This window comes from Bemisia tabaci, chromosome 1, assembly GCF_918797505.1.
Source record: "Bemisia tabaci chromosome 1, PGI_BMITA_v3".
Lineage (NCBI taxonomy): Eukaryota > Metazoa > Arthropoda > Insecta > Hemiptera > Aleyrodidae > Bemisia > Bemisia tabaci.
The window spans coordinates 34480668-34500187 of NC_092793.1; the positions used below are offsets into that span (position 1 = coordinate 34480668).

Consider the following 19520-nt stretch of genomic DNA (forward strand, 5'->3'; position numbering starts at 1 on the left):
ATTTTGATTGCTGTCTGTTCGAGAGGCTTAATCGCATCTAGATGGTTAAAAGAATGCCATCAGTTCCCTGCAAATGGCTGTTCCATTAGATGAAAGGAACTGCCTAGTGATAGGAAACAAGTGGCAATTGCTGCTGCCAAACAATGCAGGAAAATTTCTTGTAGTGTTTTAGTGAAACCCCTGAAAATGGAAATTTGAACGAAACTTAGAAGATAACGTCACACTAAGATTTCTGTTAAACTAATCATCCGATATTGTCACGTTCTCATGACAGTATCGAACAATACAAATTTTCATTAGACAAAATTGGGAGAATAGTATGCATATGTCTGAATGCTTTAGTTTCCATTACATAGCAAAACAAGATGTAAACCGGCCGGTGATTCTGGTTACTTTTATGGTTCAAGTCTGCACCCGTGATTTTCGTCATAGTCTATGCAGGTTGCGGCAAATACAATATGAGGTAACTGTAACCAAAAAGCTGTCACAGTTCGTTTCTTAGGTGCAGATTTGGGGGAAATGAGTGACAAAAGAAGAGCAGAGAAAATGTTCATCCCACATGAGTCTACTATGCAATAAACAGTTTGAGAATAATTTATCTGAGTAGAGAAAGAAATAAAATGATCTAATTCTGTTGAGGGAGATAACACGCTGATAGATTTAGTTGGCACCTACATTTGGTACCAGGAATTGCTAATCATAGTTATAATCATGACTTACCCAGATTCAGTAGAAACACCCTTGCATTCAACTCAAATTTGGCTTAATGCAGCGAGTGCAGGAGGTCAAGAAATAGATACTTTTCTGAGACTTGGAACTGAATGGTTAGGTAGTGAGAGCGTCCTCGCTTCATGAATATGAGAACTAACCTCAAAAGCAAAACAGCGAGACAACGGTCGACAACAACAACAAGAACGCAATTTCGAAACTCGCGCCTACTTCTATTCGAACCTCGCATTCAGTGTTGCACTTACAATATTCATTTTTCTTCAGCGACTTTTCCTACCTTCTCCTCAGTCCTTCTTCTATGACTGGTTAATAAGTTTTCTTTTTTATACCACCTTTTTTCGGAGGAAGAATATCGTGCTTAGTTCGGGGGTGAAAATGCAGAATTTTTTGGCAGAGCGTGCGTAATTTGGAAATTGGTCGATGGCAACACTACAACACTGCCATGTTCTTCTTGGCCCATGCCTTCCTTACTCGTGAATTCGTTTAAAGGTATTTTCTCTATGCGTTATTCTCGCCTCGCCGCTTGACCGAAGTGAAATATCTATTGTGTGTGCCGTGTGAAGTTTTTCTGTTAATTCTTTTGTGCATTGTGTGGAACCGTCTACTTGCATGTTTGGTAAGTTGACCATCGTTTTCCCTTTAACTCTATCAGCAAGAGTATGTTGTTGCCGGAAAATCACCTGTTGTACGAGGGCCCACCGATTCCCACGTGTTTCACGCTTTTACAAGTGCAGCCTGAAACATTGAATTTCATTGTGGTTTCCGTCAGTTACTGAGGTATGCCTAAAGTCAATCATATGCACAATGAGTCAGGCAGAATAAGCCTAGGTTTTCTCAAGTACCTACTTGAAGGTATGCCTGTCAATCGTCAGTGCGTCAGAACCTTTCTCCTAGGCCTATTCCGCACCACCACTCATCAGCCTGGGTCAAGCCGTCAAAATTTGGTTCATCAATCTGTCAAGTTAAGCATACTGATTGATCCAAACCCAAGCTCTCATCAGATCACTGTGGTCCTTTTGCCTAAATTAGATAGATATCTGTCTACGGCATGAACGGTACCAACCTTGACCACTTTACAGCTTAACGCCCAAATCTTAGTCGTTTACAGCTGACCTCAAAATTGAGAAATTTAACCTCCAAATTCGACTTTAAGTCTCAAAACTTCAATTCTGAACTCAAGCTGTACGCAAGTTGAGCTTCTTTTACAGCAGGGTTAAGCCATCCTTAGTTCCTCAACAGTGCAATCCATCAATCAACGACAGAATGACAAAGTCAACATCTTGGTCTCAACTTGCGGCTGACCGTAACTCCGCCAACAAAATTCGGACCCAGTTTGATTGTGTGACTCAGGCTGATACTCCTAGCTGGAATGTTCTATAGAGATACTTCATCAACTCTGATTTCAGTAACTGAAATTAAAATTCTTGATGAGATGTCATAGCCCTAGCCATAACTCTTCCATGTAAAATCTTATCTGGATCTCACCATGGACCAGTGAAAATTTTCTATGGATTATTCTGAAGATAACCTTACTTAAATGAATTTCTGGCAAACGGAACTATGTGCACTATGACGTGAGCCTTTTTATGCATATATTCTTACGGGTCTTAGGGCTCAAGTCTTACCGTACTTACTTCCGTTTGGCAGAAATATGTCCACTTATTCGACCAAACTCTTGGAAGGAGCTTAGAATGCAGTGAGGTATGAAATGAGAACAATTTTGCATTGCCGTTGTCAGGTATGATTTAACCAAGGTGATTGTCTGTTGAATTTTTGCTTATGGCAGAGTGCTCTTTCATGAGACAGAGAAAAATTCCTTTATCTCTCAGAAGCTGTTAATTTGAAATAGATGTGAGTAAGCGCTCTTCCACTTCCAATAATCCTCTGAGGAGGGCTCTTTTGGCTATCATTTATTTTCCATTAGGGGGGAGGCGGTCCCCCCGTTCATTTCCTCAAACACTGAAACTTGTATTCATTGAATTTCAGGAAGATTAACTTACACCTAAAATTGTCAATATCGGAGGTAGCATTTATTGGAGCAGCCCTTTCATAGTGATCTGCCAACGCCAAAGATAGCCAGCCCTTTCATAGTGATCTGCTAACGCCAAAGATAGCCTGCCCCCATTCTAAGAGGCTCTCCTAAAATGTCTGTAAGATGATTTTTTCCTTTTTTCTTATTTTTACATACCCTGTGGTCTACCAGATTCTTTTCCATTCGTTCAGCTCTTCAAAAAGCATTGCGTGCTTGTTTGACACGTCCATAAATCACATCACCCATTTTTACAATTTTTCAACTTCCCCCTCTCTCACCGTATCCAACCGTCATCCACCATTAAACCCCCCCCCCCCCCCCCCAACATGGGTGATGTAATTTATGAATGGCTCCCCAGAGTCCGATAATGTCAAGGTTGGATACGCGAATGAAATGGTTCAAATTAAACTAAGGCGACATATTTCTAGTTTTATCAACATTCAGGAAACTGCTAATGATCGCAACGGTGTAAATTCTGTCGAAAAATGAATCAAAATTATTGTGACAGAGAATACTTTCTCAAAAATTGATCAATTATCAAAATGATTATTAGATGCAGGACACCATGGCATGTCATGAACATGGTGGTCCGTCAGTCGGGTTATTAAGTTTTCTTGCTTGTCCCCATGATGGCCACCTCTGGCCATCACTGAGCCAAATGCAGATCTGCTTGTCCCTATTCTGGCCAAGCCTTCAAGAAATAGTAAAAATGAAGTTAGGTTTAAATCAAGATGGTATGCAGTCAAAAAAAAAGTCTGTATAAGACCTTGGTATAACGTTACAAGTTACAGTGTTGAAAGTTTATTGGTAAAAAAAAAATTTGCTTGCCTTAGTCCTCAGCAAAATCAACAAGAATCCAGGCAAATTGGCACCCTCACAGCACAAGGTGGCTTCTCCCATTTGTTTAAAAACGCTGCTCCCACCTTATTGACTTTAAAGGCCACAGGTTTAACCAACTTATGAATAAAATTAATCACTTTTTTTCACAAACTTCCCTGCCAATGCATGCTTATTATAAAACATTAACTGAAAACCTGGCCATCACTGGGATATGGGACACCTACCTTAGTTCAAGTATTATTCTTCTCAGATTCGATTGAATCCTGTCAAGTGTCATCATTTTGTATTGTACTTGCGTGTGTGCGGTAAGTTGACCCTGCAGCTAATTTCCGTATCTCTTAATTACACATTTTTCCACCATTCGACTCGCTTACTCATGGAACGTAGAAATTACTTGCTTTCTTTATTCTCTCATGCTTCGTTTTCGGTACTTATTCAACTTTACATCCTTCAGACTTTCGTTCATTTGCCTGTGCGCCTAGCGTTTGCTTTGTTGAACCTCTTCAGTTGTTCTACTTGCATTATTTAATCGGTTTTTGAAACTAGACCTTTTATCTGAGTTTTTATTTTTATTACCTTCGAATGAGCATCGTTCCTTTTCCTCGCAAAGTCTCTTGACAAAACTTGATTATTGTATCTATACACATACATTTTTATTGGCTTTCTATCACTAATTTACCTCCTCATCCATTCAGTTGTCATGCTCTCCAATAACAAGCACGAATAAAACGGTTTCTCTTTGGTTGCTTTCTCTTTTACATTGGACACAAGATGAGCACCACAATTTTTTCGTTTTATGTTACAGCAGCATCCTCATGGGTCGGATCAAAGTCGAAAACGATTTCATACATTATCACGAGCCGGTATTCGTAAGCGATTGGGGGATCTACAAGAAGACGACAATGAAGATGAATTTGCAGTTGCGGATACTGCCTCCTCACTTTCCGCGACACCTGATAATGACCACTCTAATAATTCTCCCCTTATGTCTCCTGCCCTTTCCTTCGAATTGTTCACCCCTGAATGTACCTCTACCCAAGATGCTTTCCGCTCTTCGCCTGATACTTCTCAAAACTTTACTTGCCCTTCTGATGCATTCAGCACCGTTGCTAGTAACCTCTCGAGCATCTCAACTAGCCGTGAAGAAACAATTGCTGGTATATCAGCTTCGTTTTCGTATCATTCAGAATCTTTCGTTGAGTGTGACTCTGATGAAGAGTCAATATATGATGATGCTGAATCCCTACCGGATGTTGATGAGACCATGTACCTTTTTTCATCAGATGATGATTTTTTTGATGAATTCAATGATCCTGATGACTTTAACGATTCGGTTTTTCAAGCAGCTGCCAGTGTGAGCGATGCAAGTCAGTCTATTGACCAACCAAATATCACTACGGATTCTGCCGACGAGCAGCTGCTTGAAAATTCGCCAAGTCATTTAAGTCATCCGGAAGAAAGTGAGGGAGTTGAAAAATGTTCAGAAACTGCAACAAAATCTGATGCAACCAGTTCGGAAGATGATGATGAAATTTCGTCCGGAAAAGTCCCGCGAGAAATAGACCGTATCATAAATTTGTTGAGAGATTGGGCTTTAAAAAACGCCATAACTTTAGTTGCCCTCACGGATTTAAGTAAGACTCTTAAAGAAGTACACGAATGTTTCAAGGACCTTCCCTCACAAGGTCGCACTATACTAAAGACCGATGTCAAAGTTAAGCCTACCAAATGCGATCCTGGTGAATACATTCATATCGGACTAAAAAAACAGTTAATATTCATCATTTCCATTCTACTCTATTACGTAGAGGTCATACCTTTAATGTTCCATATTGATGGCTTCCCAATTTTTAAAAAGAGTAAAAACGCATTGTGGCCAATTCTCATGTCCATTCCGACCATTGAAGGTATGAAAAACAAAGTATTCCCGATAGGTCTCTGGTATGGGCGTGGCAAGCCGAAAAACTTATCTGACTACTTTAAACCACTTTTGGACGAGTACTTGCGATTATTTACGGGTAAAGAAACCACCATTATAAATGGGCAAGAAGTCAAACTCGAGGTCCTGACTATGCATGGTAAACCTGTCCGACTCGAGATCCTGGGCTTCGCGTCTGACACTCCCGCCAGGGCATACCTTTTAGGTACGAAAGGTCACGGAGGTTTCTCTTCATGTTTTCGATGTAAAATAAAAGGAGAAACGATCAAATGTTTCAAAAAGAAAAGAAGCAATAAACAAGGGTCGCCTGTTGAAAGTGGCAACAAAAGGATCTTTCGAGAAATTGATAAAGCCCTAAGATCCGATGCAGAGTTCCGAAACCGTACATGCCCGGAATTCCAAACTCGAGAAACTCCTCTTCTTAATTTTCCAGGTCTAACGTTTACGAGATCCTTCCCGCTCGATTACATGCATCTAGTTTGCTTAGGTTTGGTCAGAATGTTTGTCCATCTATGGATGTCCTCTGAAGCTCCGCGGCAATTACTACCTCGTCAACGAAATGTCATCAATACCAAATTGGAACAGTGTTTTCCTTATCTATCAAGTTTAGACTTTCCAAGAAGACCTCGCGATGGAAAGCTAGCTTTCTCGTGGAAAGCAACCCAAGCCAGGTGCTTCCTTCTCTATGTGGGTATGGTTGCACTGAAAGGGACCCTATCAAAAGAAAAATATTTGCACTTCATGCAATTGTGTATAGGCATGCGAGTCTTCCTTGGGCCCTCTTTATGCAGAAAGTTGGATTTTAGACACTATGCTTCTGAGCTACTAAGATGTTTTGTCTCGTCAACTGAGTTCCTTTATGGGAAAGAATTCATGACCCACAACTTACACTCCCTCATTCACCTCATAGAAGATGTAGATTTTTTTAAAGATTCTTTTGAAAATTTCTCTTTGAACGACTTAAGCTGCTTCCCCTTCGAGAACTTCATGCAGTTCTTCAAGCGGTATACTAAGAGCTATGCGCGGGTTGTAACGCAACTCGGACGGAGAATGGGCGAGCTTTTCGCATCGAACTTCTGGAGGTCGTTTTACTCTCCCGAGCCAGCGAGAACGGAAGTTTCTTTCACAAAGGAACATAATCATGGCCCTCTTCCTTACCCACTCAAAGGTAAACAGTATCACAGTGCGATCTTTCCCGACTTCACACTTTCAGTAGACTTAGCAGATAGTACTTGCGGTTTGACAACAGGACAAATTATTGTGATACAAAATTTTATTATTGACAGAAAGGATAATCAAAAATATGTGGTTGGTAAACAATTTCGCTCTCTTGATTCCTTCTTTGAATCTCCACTTTGGGATAGTCGCCAGTTTGACATTTATGAAGTCTCTAATTTGTCCAAGAATGTTAACGTGTGGCCTGCATCAGCCATAAATATGAAGTTTGTGCGTCTTCCGCTGGACGACAAATTTGTCGTAATACCGCTCCTCCACTCGGATTTGACTCCTTCCTCTTTTTAAGCAGGAACCCTCCTCTTCCTTTTTACGACTCCTTTTAGTTTTTTTTCATCTTAAGAGCAACGGCGTACCTCTCCTCCACTCGAATGCGACCCTTCCTCTTTTTAAGCAGGAACCCTCCTCTTCCTTTTAATGGCTCCTTTTAGTTTTTCATCTTAAAAGCAACGGATATCAATCATTTCATGGGTATGTTTATCGCTATTTCGTGTGTATCACTTTGTTCCGTCTGTTACAGCACTTTATTACCTGTAATTTTTGTAACTAAATTTCTTCTTATTAATATTCATTGAGAAACAGGAAGAAGGTGGCGGCCACTTTGCTGCAGGCGGCCTCTTCGGAGAGTCAGTATTATGTAACGGGACTTACAAGCCCAGCAGTTAAGAGCAAAACGCAAAAATTTTATCGAACCGTTTGACGTCACAAGTATGGCGGATCCGTTACCGCGTTGAAGCGACCGTTTTGAAAATCCCAATTTTGAGGCGTTTTTAAGTTGATTTTTTGGGGTTTTCCGGTGAACAAATAACTCCGGGAAAATTCCTGTGACATCAGAAGCCTCAGTTCTTTCGATTAAAGCAATAAAAAAAGAACTAGTGCAACTGGGCTCAAATCAGAAAATGGGCCCCTATTCACAATATTATTATTAAGTCTCTAGAGCCAAGGTAAATGAGAGAAATTAAAAAAAGTTTGCAGTTAATTTGTCAGAGATTTATAGATGCGTGCAACTGAATTCAAAGGAATAAAAAGAGTGCATTGCTCCTATGGAGAATTCCAACCACCAGCCGATGAGCAAGCTATATACTCGTTTCCTGATATAATCTGTGCATTTCTGTTAGCCGCAAAATCAGTGCCAATCATATCTACTTTACCGCATCTAAAACTTTAGTGTATTGTCTTTTGCAGCAGTCCAGTACAAAGCAGCAGAAGCCATTGTGGTGCCTAGTCAAAAAAGTAAAAACTGGCGAATACGATGCGATCCCTGCATGTTGGGTGAAAAGCGACAATGAGGCCACATACCCCAAGGAACCAACCGGAGCAGCAGCTCTCACACGACTGGCCAGAAAGGGCCGTAAGTGTGAAGACAATAATTACAAGATTGTCAAAATAGAAGTGATCAAAAAGAATTACGGTAATTTTCTATCATTTCATTCTGAGTTGTAAGTAAGAGTGGGTTTCCTCATGCTACAGGGTCAAAGAATTATGTATGTGTTTTTTAAATCTAAATAAAACAGGGCCTCTCTAACGGAAAAATCGGGAAAGACCGGTGGATTTCTGGAAATATTTGACGTAGCTGTCGAGAAACATGAACAGTGTGAATTTTATGAAAGCAATCCCCATTTAAGGCGTAGGGCAGGTGGGAGCAAAAGGCCGCACATTTTCGTTACGGCCGTCTGTCGGCCGCCGTATCGCACGTAAATTTCGGATGTGTAGTGAAATAAAAACTAGAGACCCTTAGGCACAAAATGGCACACTTTCCAAAATTTTAAAAGCATCTTAGAAATTTTTACGAATTTTCTTTTTCCAAAATTTCGGAAGTGCGGCCTTTTTCTCCGTGGATTAGGCAAAAATCTGCACTTCCGAAAAATTTCGGAAATTTTTTTAAAATTCGGGGAAGTTGTGCCATTTTTTGCCCAAGGGTCTCTAGTTTACATTTTATCGCATGTTCCAAATTTCCATACGATACGATGGCCGATAGACAGCCGCAACAGAAAAGTGTAGCCTTTTGTCCCCACCTCTCCTGTATTTTAAGATATTCACGCCTTTTGTCCTCACCTCTCCTGTATTTTAAGATATTTGGTAATTCTTAATATTATTTGGTAAAAAACGTAGTAAAATATTTAATATTAGTAGTATTAGTTATTAGCTTAAGTAATAGTACGTAGTATTTAAGTGAAAGCCGCATATGCGGCCTTTTGCCCTATTCGATGATGTAGGTAAGCAACCTAAAAATTCAATGCCAAGGCCTTCAGTGCAAAAGTGACTGCGGGATATTAGAAGCATCCTTATTATTGTTTGAACTGCAGCTCGTCAAAGAGCCTCCCAAAAAGTGGCCCCTTTTTTGAAACTCGGGGATTTCATTCGTATGCGGCTTAAATGAAACCTTACGATGAGACAAGCCTCCAGTAAAAATTTTAGCTTGAGTATACGTCTGGTTTCCAAGATACAGCGTTGCAAAGTTTGCATATTTAAGCTTTAAAAATTCGCATATTTTCAAATATCTTATTTTAAAAAACAACTCCATCAGATATAATCTGTTATTTTGTGACATTTTACCTACAGTCAGTCTTATCTTTAAATCTATATTCCTATTGATACGGTGATACTGCTGATTCTCTTGATAGAACGTTGCAAAGTTGACACCAAAGACCTATAAAAATTGCTCATTTTTGTAAGTTTCTGAATGAAGAAACGAACTTATTGATCACCAAAAGATCTGTGTATGGTGTTTAGATGTTACTTTATAATATGATAAGTCTTTTGTATAGGCCTTACCGCAAGCGTAAGTACAGATTTAATGATACAGCGTTGCTAAGTTTATACATTTGAGCTTTAAAAATGTTTATATTTCTAAGTCCCGCGTTTAAACAGCTACTTTCGTGGATCTTCTTTAGAATTTGAAGCATGAAATCTACCAAATGTGTCATTTGTAGCTCTATGTTTGTATTTAAATAGGGATACTTTAATTGGTGGTGATACAGCGTTGCCAAGGTAACAACTTTAAACTCTCAAAATTATTATTTATGCTAGTTAAAGAGGACGTCAATGGGTGTCAGGCCTTATGTCAAGGAAAACTGTCGAGGGCTGATGTCAGTTCCAAGTGACGATTGGTATTCGCAAAAATACTATTGCTAAGTTTATTAATACTTATTTTCAAACAATCAATAATACAATTATTTTAAAATAAAGATGCCTCCAATAATTGATACTTAATTTTGTTTTTTTTAAACATTATTTTACTGTTTAATTTTTATTTGATTGTATTAATTTTTTCAATATTTTTAATTTTTTCAAGTTTTTCAATATTTTTTATTTTTTCATTTTTTTTAAAAAAAAAACAGTGGAGGTACTCTATTTTGCAAGGCATAATAAATGTATTCTCTAGATCAATATTTATTTATACTTAAAAAAACTCGGCAAATTCTTTATTCTATGTTTATTTTTTCATTTTACTTAAAAAACGGTTAAATTGGCAACTATGGCGAGGCATAATTTGTTGGATTTTGAAAGCAATGCTGGTGCTGCGAGCATTTCATCGAGCATGGCAAAGTCTCTTGAATTTTATTTTGAAATTAGATAATTATTGGAAGTATTCTAATTTTAATGTTACTTTATGATTAAATGTTGAGATAAAAAAAGATAAATAGGCAACAGTGTCATTTTTTTACACCAACTGTCACTTAGAACTAACAAGATTCCTTGTATTTCACTTTACAATATCAAAACATGTTTGATCGGAGTTGTCTCTCATAAGAAAACAAGAGAAAAGACATTTTCAGAGATTTAGGATAAACTGTGCAACGCTGTGTTACTTGAAATCATTGTAGCCTTTTATCAATGCAACTATGCATCCAAAAGTATCACTAGGGGTTAATTTTATGTCTCAAAACGCAGTTTGATATTCACTAAAATTGGTTTTTAAACAAGAAACTTAAAAATATGAGCATTTTTAAAGCTCAGAAAGGTAAACTTGCAACGTTGCACTACCAAAACAGGGGTCATGCATGAGGTAAAACTTTTGATGGAGGCTTTTTTTATCATTATGCCTCATTTACGCTTTGTTTTAGATTGTAAAGTTCACTCTGATGTTGGTTTTAGGAAGATAATATTTGAAAATATGAAGATTTTTAAAGCTTAAATATGCAAACTTTGCAACGCTGTATCTCCGAAACCAGACGTATACTCAAGCTAAAATTTTTACTGGAGTCTTAGGTCATCATAAGGTTTCGTTTAGGCCACATTTGAATGAAATCCCCGAGTTTCAGAAAAGGGGCCAAAAAAGGCCCTTTTTTTGGGAGGCTCTTTGTCTCACAACTACAGAACTTGAAATAGACCAAAATAAAACTGGAAAACTATATTTTTTCCCATGAAAAATTAACTCGCCTCATATTTTTGAGGGATTGCGTTCGTTTGGTCGAAAACTTTGTCAACCCAACAACACCACCGCTACCAACATAACTAACACAGTTCTGGTGCCAACCGAAACAATCCTCGGATAAAAGTGGAGTGCGGTCTTTTGCCCCCACCTACCGCACTCTACTAGTTCATCAGTTATCTTTCACACTTATGTTGTATATTTTCAGATCGATATGAAGATGCAGCAGCAGACATGATTCGAAAGCAGAAAGGTAAACGACTGGCTTCCGAAAGTGCTGCTGAAATAGCTGATGGGAAGCGGAAGAAATTCACAAAGCCGGAAGTTGCTGCCGCAATCGAAGCTGCCAAACCTAAAGTTGCTGCCGCAATCGAAGCTGCCAAACCTAAAGTTGCTGCCGCAATCGAAGCTGCCAAACCTAAACTGATATTTCCAAAAATAAAAGCTCCAAACCTGCCTCCTAGAAGTAAGCTTGCCTCCCGTAATGACAAGCCTAATGTTCAGTCTGAAACCGTAGGTTCAACTGAAAAGCCACGTTTTAAAAGCCCAACAAATGATGACAGCAAAAGGTCCAAAAATGATCCGAAAGGTCCTGCAGCTCACGAGAATGACAAGAAGGTTGGACATCAGAAATTCGTGAAGACGAATGAACCTGAAGAAGTGGAGGAGGCTGACGGCTCACACAGGACAGCTCAACCGGGGTGTGAACTGCCACCCAGCCATTACCACCCGTGTGCGTTCCCAGCTAGTGGCGATGTTTCAATTCGTACCTTGTGTCAAACCATGTGTCGTGTATCAAGTAAGGAAGCTTAACCATCCGTTTTACATAAGAATTAAGCAACAAACTTCAACTTTAAAAATTGACCTTTCTCTTCTTTGAGAAGAGTTAATTTTAAAGGAATTGTGTAAAATCATGAGTTACTGTACTTAAAAGTTTGCTATCTCACAATAGAAACATAAAATTGACTTTCAGTTTTGCTTATCAGTTGCACTCTCCTAATTTTGCGTATGCTGCAAGCACTAAAAACTTTGAAAAACTTCCAGGGAGTTGCTTCTCCCAACGTTTGCAGACTCTCAGAATGAATATCAAAGTCTATACTTTAAGAAATTTGAGAGAATGATTACATCTTGGCTTCTAACTCTTATTTCTCAGCTTCAGAATAAAGAGTTTCAGAATCAAGTTTAATGTTTTTGGTGAATGTAAATTGAGTGAATAATTTTACGGGATGGATAGGCAGATAGGAAATTAAACAAGCTGCACATTAACTCAATTTCGACTCGCCCTTTTCCTAAAAATCACACAGTCAGTTGATTCTTTTGCACACCAACTCCCTTGCTCTCGTTTTGTAAGGTGTCATTCACGAATATATTTAACGTTTCAGTATTCTTTATCTAATTATAAATATGTTCAAAATTTTCAGGGCAAATTGTGCTGCTTCGCAGAAATCAAAATGTGTTGTCCCTTAAACTGGAAAGTAAATTCGATGAATGTGTAAAAGAGATCAAAGACTCTCTTGCTCAATTGACTTTATCTGGACCAAAACCATCAACGCGAGATTCTAAAGAACAAGAAGAAAAGTTATCCTCAGACAGTGAGACTGATGATTTGATGGAACAATTTCCGCTGTCCTCGTCAGAAGAAGTAGATGCTTTTGAGGAGAAATATGAATGCAAAAAGCTTCGCAAGGAACTGGTAATTGATCTATTTATATCCTCAATGCTATGTCTGATTTTTGGCTCGGATGAGCATGCTTTGTAATGCCAATTTTATTTTACTTCTTATATATTTCGCAATATTTTCTTCCCCTTCTTTCTCTTTTTTTTCGAGCAGATGTGTAACATGGAAACTTTTCCCTGTAGCTCCAAATTGTTGTATTTATTTATTCAATATTAATACATAATTAGTCGAAAGGCTTCGACTTTGGTTCAGGTCAAGTTGAGCAATACAAATAGGAATCGAATTTCGGTTTAGCACTAAACATCTAGAAATTCATTTAGGTTGTTAAAGGCACTTCCAATCAAAAAATTGTTAAGTTATAGGATAAAAAGGCTGAGAAGTCAGAGTTCTTAAAAACAATTTTATTTTTAATAGGTAGTTCATTGAATAATTGATATTGCATTCTGAGATTTCTAACGAAATCTTTATGTTGTCTATATTATTGTGTCTACTATTGTAATTATGCTCAGGGAGCATATTTGCTGGTGGTATCAGACCATTATGTACAGCGTAATTCATTCTCTCAAGAATGTAAAGTGATGGAAGAGAATAAAGCTTATTATCAATAAATAATTGCCTACAAGGATAGTTCCAGGGTTTGTTGAATAGCACTCGGATAATTTTTTTTTGTTCTATGAAAACCGACTCAGCGCCACTACACCTGCCCCATAAAATAATACCATGTTGGAGGTGAGAGACGACATAAGCATGATAAAAAAGAAGGGCACTCTCTTTCCATTTAGAATTGAGAGTTAAATAATGAAGCGTGCACGATAATCAAACCGCACTGATTGTATGTTCTGTGCAATTCAATGAACTTTAACATTCTATTCTGAACGTTGAATGAACATGCGTACTTACAAAGGTTTTTAAGCCCCCCCCCCCCTTCCCCTTTTCACATGTAAACTCAATGAATCATTATGAATCATTTATTTGATCATTAATTCCATTTTGATGTATTCCCTTTTTTAGGCCCAAAGACTTGCCTCAATGAAGAAGACGGATAGAAACTCTCCGACCATGATTGCCAGAGGAGCTCTGCAGGAGATCCTGCATCCATCCTTGGCCTGCCTCTTCACTTGGAAGGGTCAGGAGAAAAAAGGCCAAATCCAAGAGAAGAGGGCATTCGAAAAAATGAACATGAAGAAAGTTATAGTGTGTAAGTACCTCATTTATATAGAAGCTTTCAGTTTTGTTACTTTCTTTTTTCCTCTTTAGGAAATATATAATTTAAATTTAAAATTATACATTAAAGGAGTTTGAAAGGTTATAAGATTGAATCATGATCAGAAAGGGGTAACAGGGAGACCAAAATAAATAGTGAATTAGAAAAACCATGCTCAATTGTAGATTGAAACTTCAAATCCGGATCGCAGATGCCTTATATACACTGTCGTGAAGATTTCATAGGTCGAAAAATTGACTGGCCGTGGATCCAATCAAGTGAGGAGCCTAGCGTATACAGCGCATCGAAACTAAAAATTAGCAATACTTTCTTTAATATCTCCTTTCATTATAACAGTAAACTGCTCCAATAGCAAGGATAGAGGTTCGCTGGTGCACCGTGCTAGAAAAATGGACCTAAAAATGCTGAGCCGTGGTGAAACGTGGCGCCTCAAGAAAACTGGCGCAACCAGCTGTGAACTTTCTATGGTTAATGCAGAGAAGAATTTTGCCTTGTGAAAAATTGATTGTGTCTCTTAATATTTGGGATGCCCCATGCAGCTATAAGAGGCTCCCAAAATTTTACAAGGAAGCTGGAATACTATCTGCATGACAGTGAAATAACAACCATATGCCTTATTAATTGTTATTTGCTTAATTTTTTCTATGCTTAAAATGCAGTTCACATGTTTTGTAAAGTAAACATTTTGTCGAGAATCACTTGTCTGTTTCATGTAAAATGACAACTGAGAGCTGTTTGGAAGTTTAAGACATTTACGGTTTTTTATACAGTTCGCCATTTTCCACAGAATGGATGTGGTTCAAACATTGTTGTCAATTTTTAAACTTTGCCCTTGACGGTGCTGAATTTTCAAAAAACAAGGTGTCAATTTTCACAATTTTTGAACGGTATAGAACACTTCACGATGAATAAGTGTCTTCCTAACCTATACATTGAAAGCATTCACAAATTCTCAACAGCAATAAATCAATATTTTATTATCTCGTCTCCTTATCTTTTCGTCCTTTACTGCTCCTCTCCCTCTTTGTTTTCATTTCTCCATCTTCTCACCTACTGCTGTGAGTTGATTTTATTTCAGAGTATAAATGTTAATTAATTCTTAGTTTTGATTCTTTTCAGCCGTTGTAACAATAAGGACAGGAAGCAACGATGACATTGATGGAAAAATAAAGGGGAGCATAGGGCAGTGGTTTTCACAAACTGCATTGACCTACGAAAGAAACAACCCACAAAGGTATAGCATTTTTCTAAAAAATTTTGGCCAATCAGGAAAATCGGAAAAATCGGAAGTTTTATCAGGAATTTTTCTTACGCGAATCTCCTCAGTGGAGAAGTCTTACTGCTTTTTGCCTACTGTGACAGGAGTCGCCACGCCGTCTTTTTTTCCGATAATTTCTCACCCGTAGCGCTTGTGTCGTATAGTGAAGGCCTCATCACAGTGTCACCGTCTTTGCGAAATCAAAATTTTCCGTCCATCTTTAGCACCTTTATTTTATTTGAAATAGTTTATGTGGGTCTTTTTTTAATGTGGCCTGTACTCCGACAAATCACTATTTTTATCAAAGTTTTGACGTTATTCTTAATTTGTTTGCATTTTGTGCGACGTTCTTACGTTTTTTTTTTGCCATACCTGAAGCACCTCTGCCACACACAAGTACAATACTTTGTCAGTTTCGGTGTTTTACAGTAAGCATTTTTATTCCTGAATAGAAGAAAATAATGGTTGAAGGAGTCAACTCTTGCGATGTTTCTAAGATTTTTCATGTTTCCCTGTGATTGAAAAAAAAAATCCCGTATGATTTTAATGATACTTGATTTCAATGCTGCAGAACGCTTTTTTTTATTTATTTTTTTTTTTTGGAAAATCATAAAGCACAACTTGTATTTGTTTTATTAATATAAGTGCATAATCTTGGCAACATTGTATGTGAGTTGACCCCTTTATCCAATTACGTCTTCAATACCTGTGTGTAGCTGGAAAGCTGGAGGTAACAGACACGAGTAATCCTGTTTGGGTGATGGACGTTTACTTGCGTTTTCATCATTTTACACTAGTTTCTAATCATAAGAACTTTATCAGAAAATTTAGTTTCCACATGCATTTATGCAATAAATATAGTTTTTACGAGAAAAATCAGGAAAATATCAGGAATTTTTTTTAAAATATCAGGATTTTTCAAAATTACAAAATACTAGACACCCTGTTCATATTTTGATTCTAATTACAGTGACGAGGATACCGAAGAAGAAGAAGATAATGAAGAAGAAGAAGATAATGAAGAAGGAAAGGATGGTGACACAGAAGAACAAGATCATCACCAAGAAAAAGATGATGACACAGAACGAGGTCCTGAAAATGTTCAAGATGAAAGTGCAGAAAATGGAGACGGACCTAGCGCAGAAGAAAAGGATAGAAATCAGAATGATGAAGAAAGAGATGAAGTTTTAAATCCGGATGAAGGTGAAGCGAGAAGTCCTGAGGAAGTAGAACCGAGATTAGATGATGAAAACGACTTGGATGAGTAGTTTAGTGATGAAGATGATGAAAATGTCATGTGTTAAATTGAATTGAAAAGCTTTAGGTTTTACCGAAAGGATGCTGGTATTTTGATACGTTTATTTTGACCGTTCGACACTCTACTTTATTATGTTACTCCTTATATTTTATATACATAGATTAACAGTTTACGCAACTGTTTGTTCTGTTTACCGTATTTGATCTATATTTTTCAATGATTAAAGAGCTAATAAAAGGAACTTTACCTTAAAACGTACCTCATTTGTATTTACTGATTATGCACACGTCACTTACTGTTTCAGTAATATATGTACATAATTTTCGTATGAAATTATACAATTTACAGCTCCTTTTCTCTTCATTTTCACTTCTTCATACATAATTCTTACGTAAAAATATAAGGGTAGTTGCAAGTTGTTTAACATTTAAGTGATTTTCCTGTACTCATTATGTAAATTTTAATTATGAGTCAATATGAAATTTATGACATTAACTCTTCCTATTCTTTTCCTTTTTATTTATTCATTACAAATTTTTTACCTACACAAGAAATTATGAAGAAGATGAAAGTGGAAACTAGGCCTTAAATATTATCAAAATAATACTTACCATTTAGGTACGTATTACTTAATATTTAAGTAATTTTCATGTACTTTTTACAAAAATTTTATTTATCTATCATAACGAAATTATGACCTTCACTCCTCCTGTTCTCTTCCTTTTTACTTAATTATTACCTATTTTTTACGTAAAGAGGATTTAATCAAGCAGATAAAAATGGAAACTAAGCCATAAATTTTATGTGAACATCATTTAATTTTTATTTACAGGTTATTTACAACTTACTTAATGACGATTTTTTTTTTTTTTTTTTTTTAAATAATTTTTATATAACGCTGCTACTAGGGCAAACTGCTTCCTGCAAAAGATCCTATGTTTTTCTAGAAACTTATATACCCTTTTATAAATTAATTTTTCAAATATTTTGGAGAAATTAGGCAGCAGTGCTAGTGGCCTGTAGTTACTGTACTCTGAGGGTTCTCCTTTCTTGTAGATTGGAATAATTTTTGCAATTTTTAAGGCAGATGGGTACTGCCCACATTCTATCATGAGATTGAAAACTCTCGCTATTATTTCACGTGTGTGTTTGACTGATTTTTTTATTATCTGGATGGGGATTTGATCTTCACCCACTGAACTTTTATTTTTCAGTTCATTTATAATGGTCTCCACTTCATAGATATCCGTCGGATGTAGTACACATGTATTTTCTATTCTAGGTACTACTGCTAGTGGATCTAGATTGCTTTTGATGAGAGTAACCCTTTCTTTTATCGTCGTTGAAAATTTATTGTATTCATTCATTATTTCATGCGGTGGTATTTCATTCCTATTTAAAATAAAATTCTTTTTACTTTTTTCTTTAAAATTTGAGTTTCTCTTCACTTGATCCCACAGAGTTTTTGACGGATTTTTACTATTGTTGATTGCTTTTTGAATATGCTCCGACTTTTTTCTTTGTAATAATGTCAAGTATTTTCTTTGAAAACTTTTAAAACTTTCATTGGCCTCTTCTGAGTCATTTGCGTATCTTTGTAGTATCAATAGCCATTCTCTTGCCTCCTTCACTTCAGAGTCTATCCACCACCATTTCCTACCATCCGAATATAAATACATTGATCAAATTGATAAAATGATGCATATTAGGCGTCTTACTTTTAGAAGAAGAGAAAGACTTCGAAGATCAATGATAGAAGTCCTGAGAATAGAGCTCTTGCATGTGTCAAGGATTTGCTATTTAAGTACATTTTCTTGCTTAAAATTCTTGAGAAACCCAATGATGCATGACATTGGTTTTTACCGAATCAAGTTCCAAAGCTCTAAGAAAGCTCTAAAAATTGAAGTCACAATGTAAGGGATATCTCATGCTACGCTGAGAGTCCACCTTCGTATCTAGTCAAACTCTTCATTCACAGATGCGGAGTAAATAGGGTAGCAGGGTTGCCACTTTTGTTTGGGGACTCCAAAAATGAAACTTCAACTTTGAAATAATTGCATTTTTGGAAACTGCAAAAAGGGGCCTGTGAGACCTCATGTACAGATTCAAGTGATCTACCAGTTTCTTGCTACTTTCCAACAAATGGTTTACCTCTTTAATCTATGTATTTGCTTTATCCGAGATTTACATTTTGCAGAGATAAAGCACAAGCTGGTTCCATCTGAATCACCGCGTATCTACAAACAAGTTCATATGTGCACTTACCCACTGTTCACCAAAATGTAGTCCTTTTGAAATGAATAGGCTTCTTTCTCCTACAAGCTGGTCATCCATGGCATGTTCTTTTTTAAATTGTGTCATCTATTTTTAGGTTTATTAATGTATTTTCCTGAATGAAACAAGCATCAATTTTTGTGTTTATTTCGCCTATGGGCATGCGATTTAAGAGAGGCGTATTTTCTTTTGAATTCCTAGTTTATTTCTTTTCTGGCATTCGACACGCCAATGATTTAAAGATTTCATTTTTCCACTTACTGGTTGTGTAATCAGGCCGGGGCGTGATAACCAGTTGCATAACTGCCAGACCAGTTATCACCTATTATGTAATCACATCACACCACCTTTCATGATTATGTAACCACTCTTATAAAAACCGCGGCAGAAGCCACTCTCAGTTCAGTTGCTATTTCTCATTTAAAGCACTCACAGCTACCTAACCTAGCATGCCCGTCTAAAGCTGCTTTCTTTATGCTTCAGGAGGCATGCCCGTCTAAGGCTGCTTTCCTTATGCTTCAAGAGACACGCCCGTCTAAGGCTGCTCTTTCTTTGGCTCGCACGTCTGTTTAAGACTGCACTGCTACTCTCTTCCGCCACTCAAGTGCAATGAGCTAAAACATTGCAGAACCTTTTTATTTCTTTACATTATTTTCTCCACCTGTTCTCTATGATGAAT

General features: G+C 37.3%; 3 protein-coding genes across 4 annotated transcripts in view; 1 reads left to right on the forward strand and 2 right to left on the reverse strand.

Annotated features, from left to right (window-relative positions):
* The window catches only part of LOC109033167 (meckelin), a 58819-nt gene extending 39861 nt beyond the window's left edge, over window positions 1-18958 (reverse strand). The window contains exon 1 of the mRNA XM_019045642.2: window positions 18833-18958. The gene's annotated coding sequence lies outside the window, so the exon portion shown is untranslated. The remainder of the gene's footprint in view (window positions 1-18832) is intronic.
* The window catches only part of LOC109033168 (ciliogenesis and planar polarity effector 2), a 78883-nt gene that overhangs the window by 43605 nt on the left and 15758 nt on the right, over window positions 1-19520 (reverse strand). The window contains exon 5 of one of the 2 annotated variants that reach the window (XR_002008997.2): window positions 15556-18956. The exons of the other annotated variant lie outside the window; for it this stretch is intronic. The gene's annotated coding sequence lies outside the window, so the exon portion shown is untranslated. Of the gene's footprint in view, window positions 1-15555; window positions 18957-19520 lie in introns of those variants that run through there. 2 annotated transcript variants of the gene reach the window in all.
* Window positions 219-16577, forward strand: LOC140226103 (uncharacterized). Its single transcript, XM_072306600.1, has 8 exons — window positions 219-1345; window positions 2716-2879; window positions 7959-8184; window positions 11357-11947; window positions 12570-12841; window positions 13838-14024; window positions 15171-15285; window positions 16280-16577. The coding sequence occupies exons 2-8, from the start codon at window positions 2874-2876 to the stop codon at window positions 16575-16577; spliced, it is 1695 nt and encodes a 564-aa protein (XP_072162701.1). The 5' UTR covers window positions 219-1345; window positions 2716-2873.

What these genes read in the sequence shown, in the direction of transcription:
- LOC140226103 (XM_072306600.1), top strand. An exon ending in AACCATGTGTCGTGTATCAA is followed by an intron (nt 11,948 to 12,569) that starts GTAAGGAAGCTT and finishes CAAAATTTTCAG; the next exon opens with GGCAAATTGTGCTGCTTCGC. An exon ending in GAAAGAAACAACCCACAAAG is followed by an intron (nt 15,286 to 16,279) that starts GTATAGCATTTT and finishes TTCTAATTACAG; the next exon opens with TGACGAGGATACCGAAGAAG.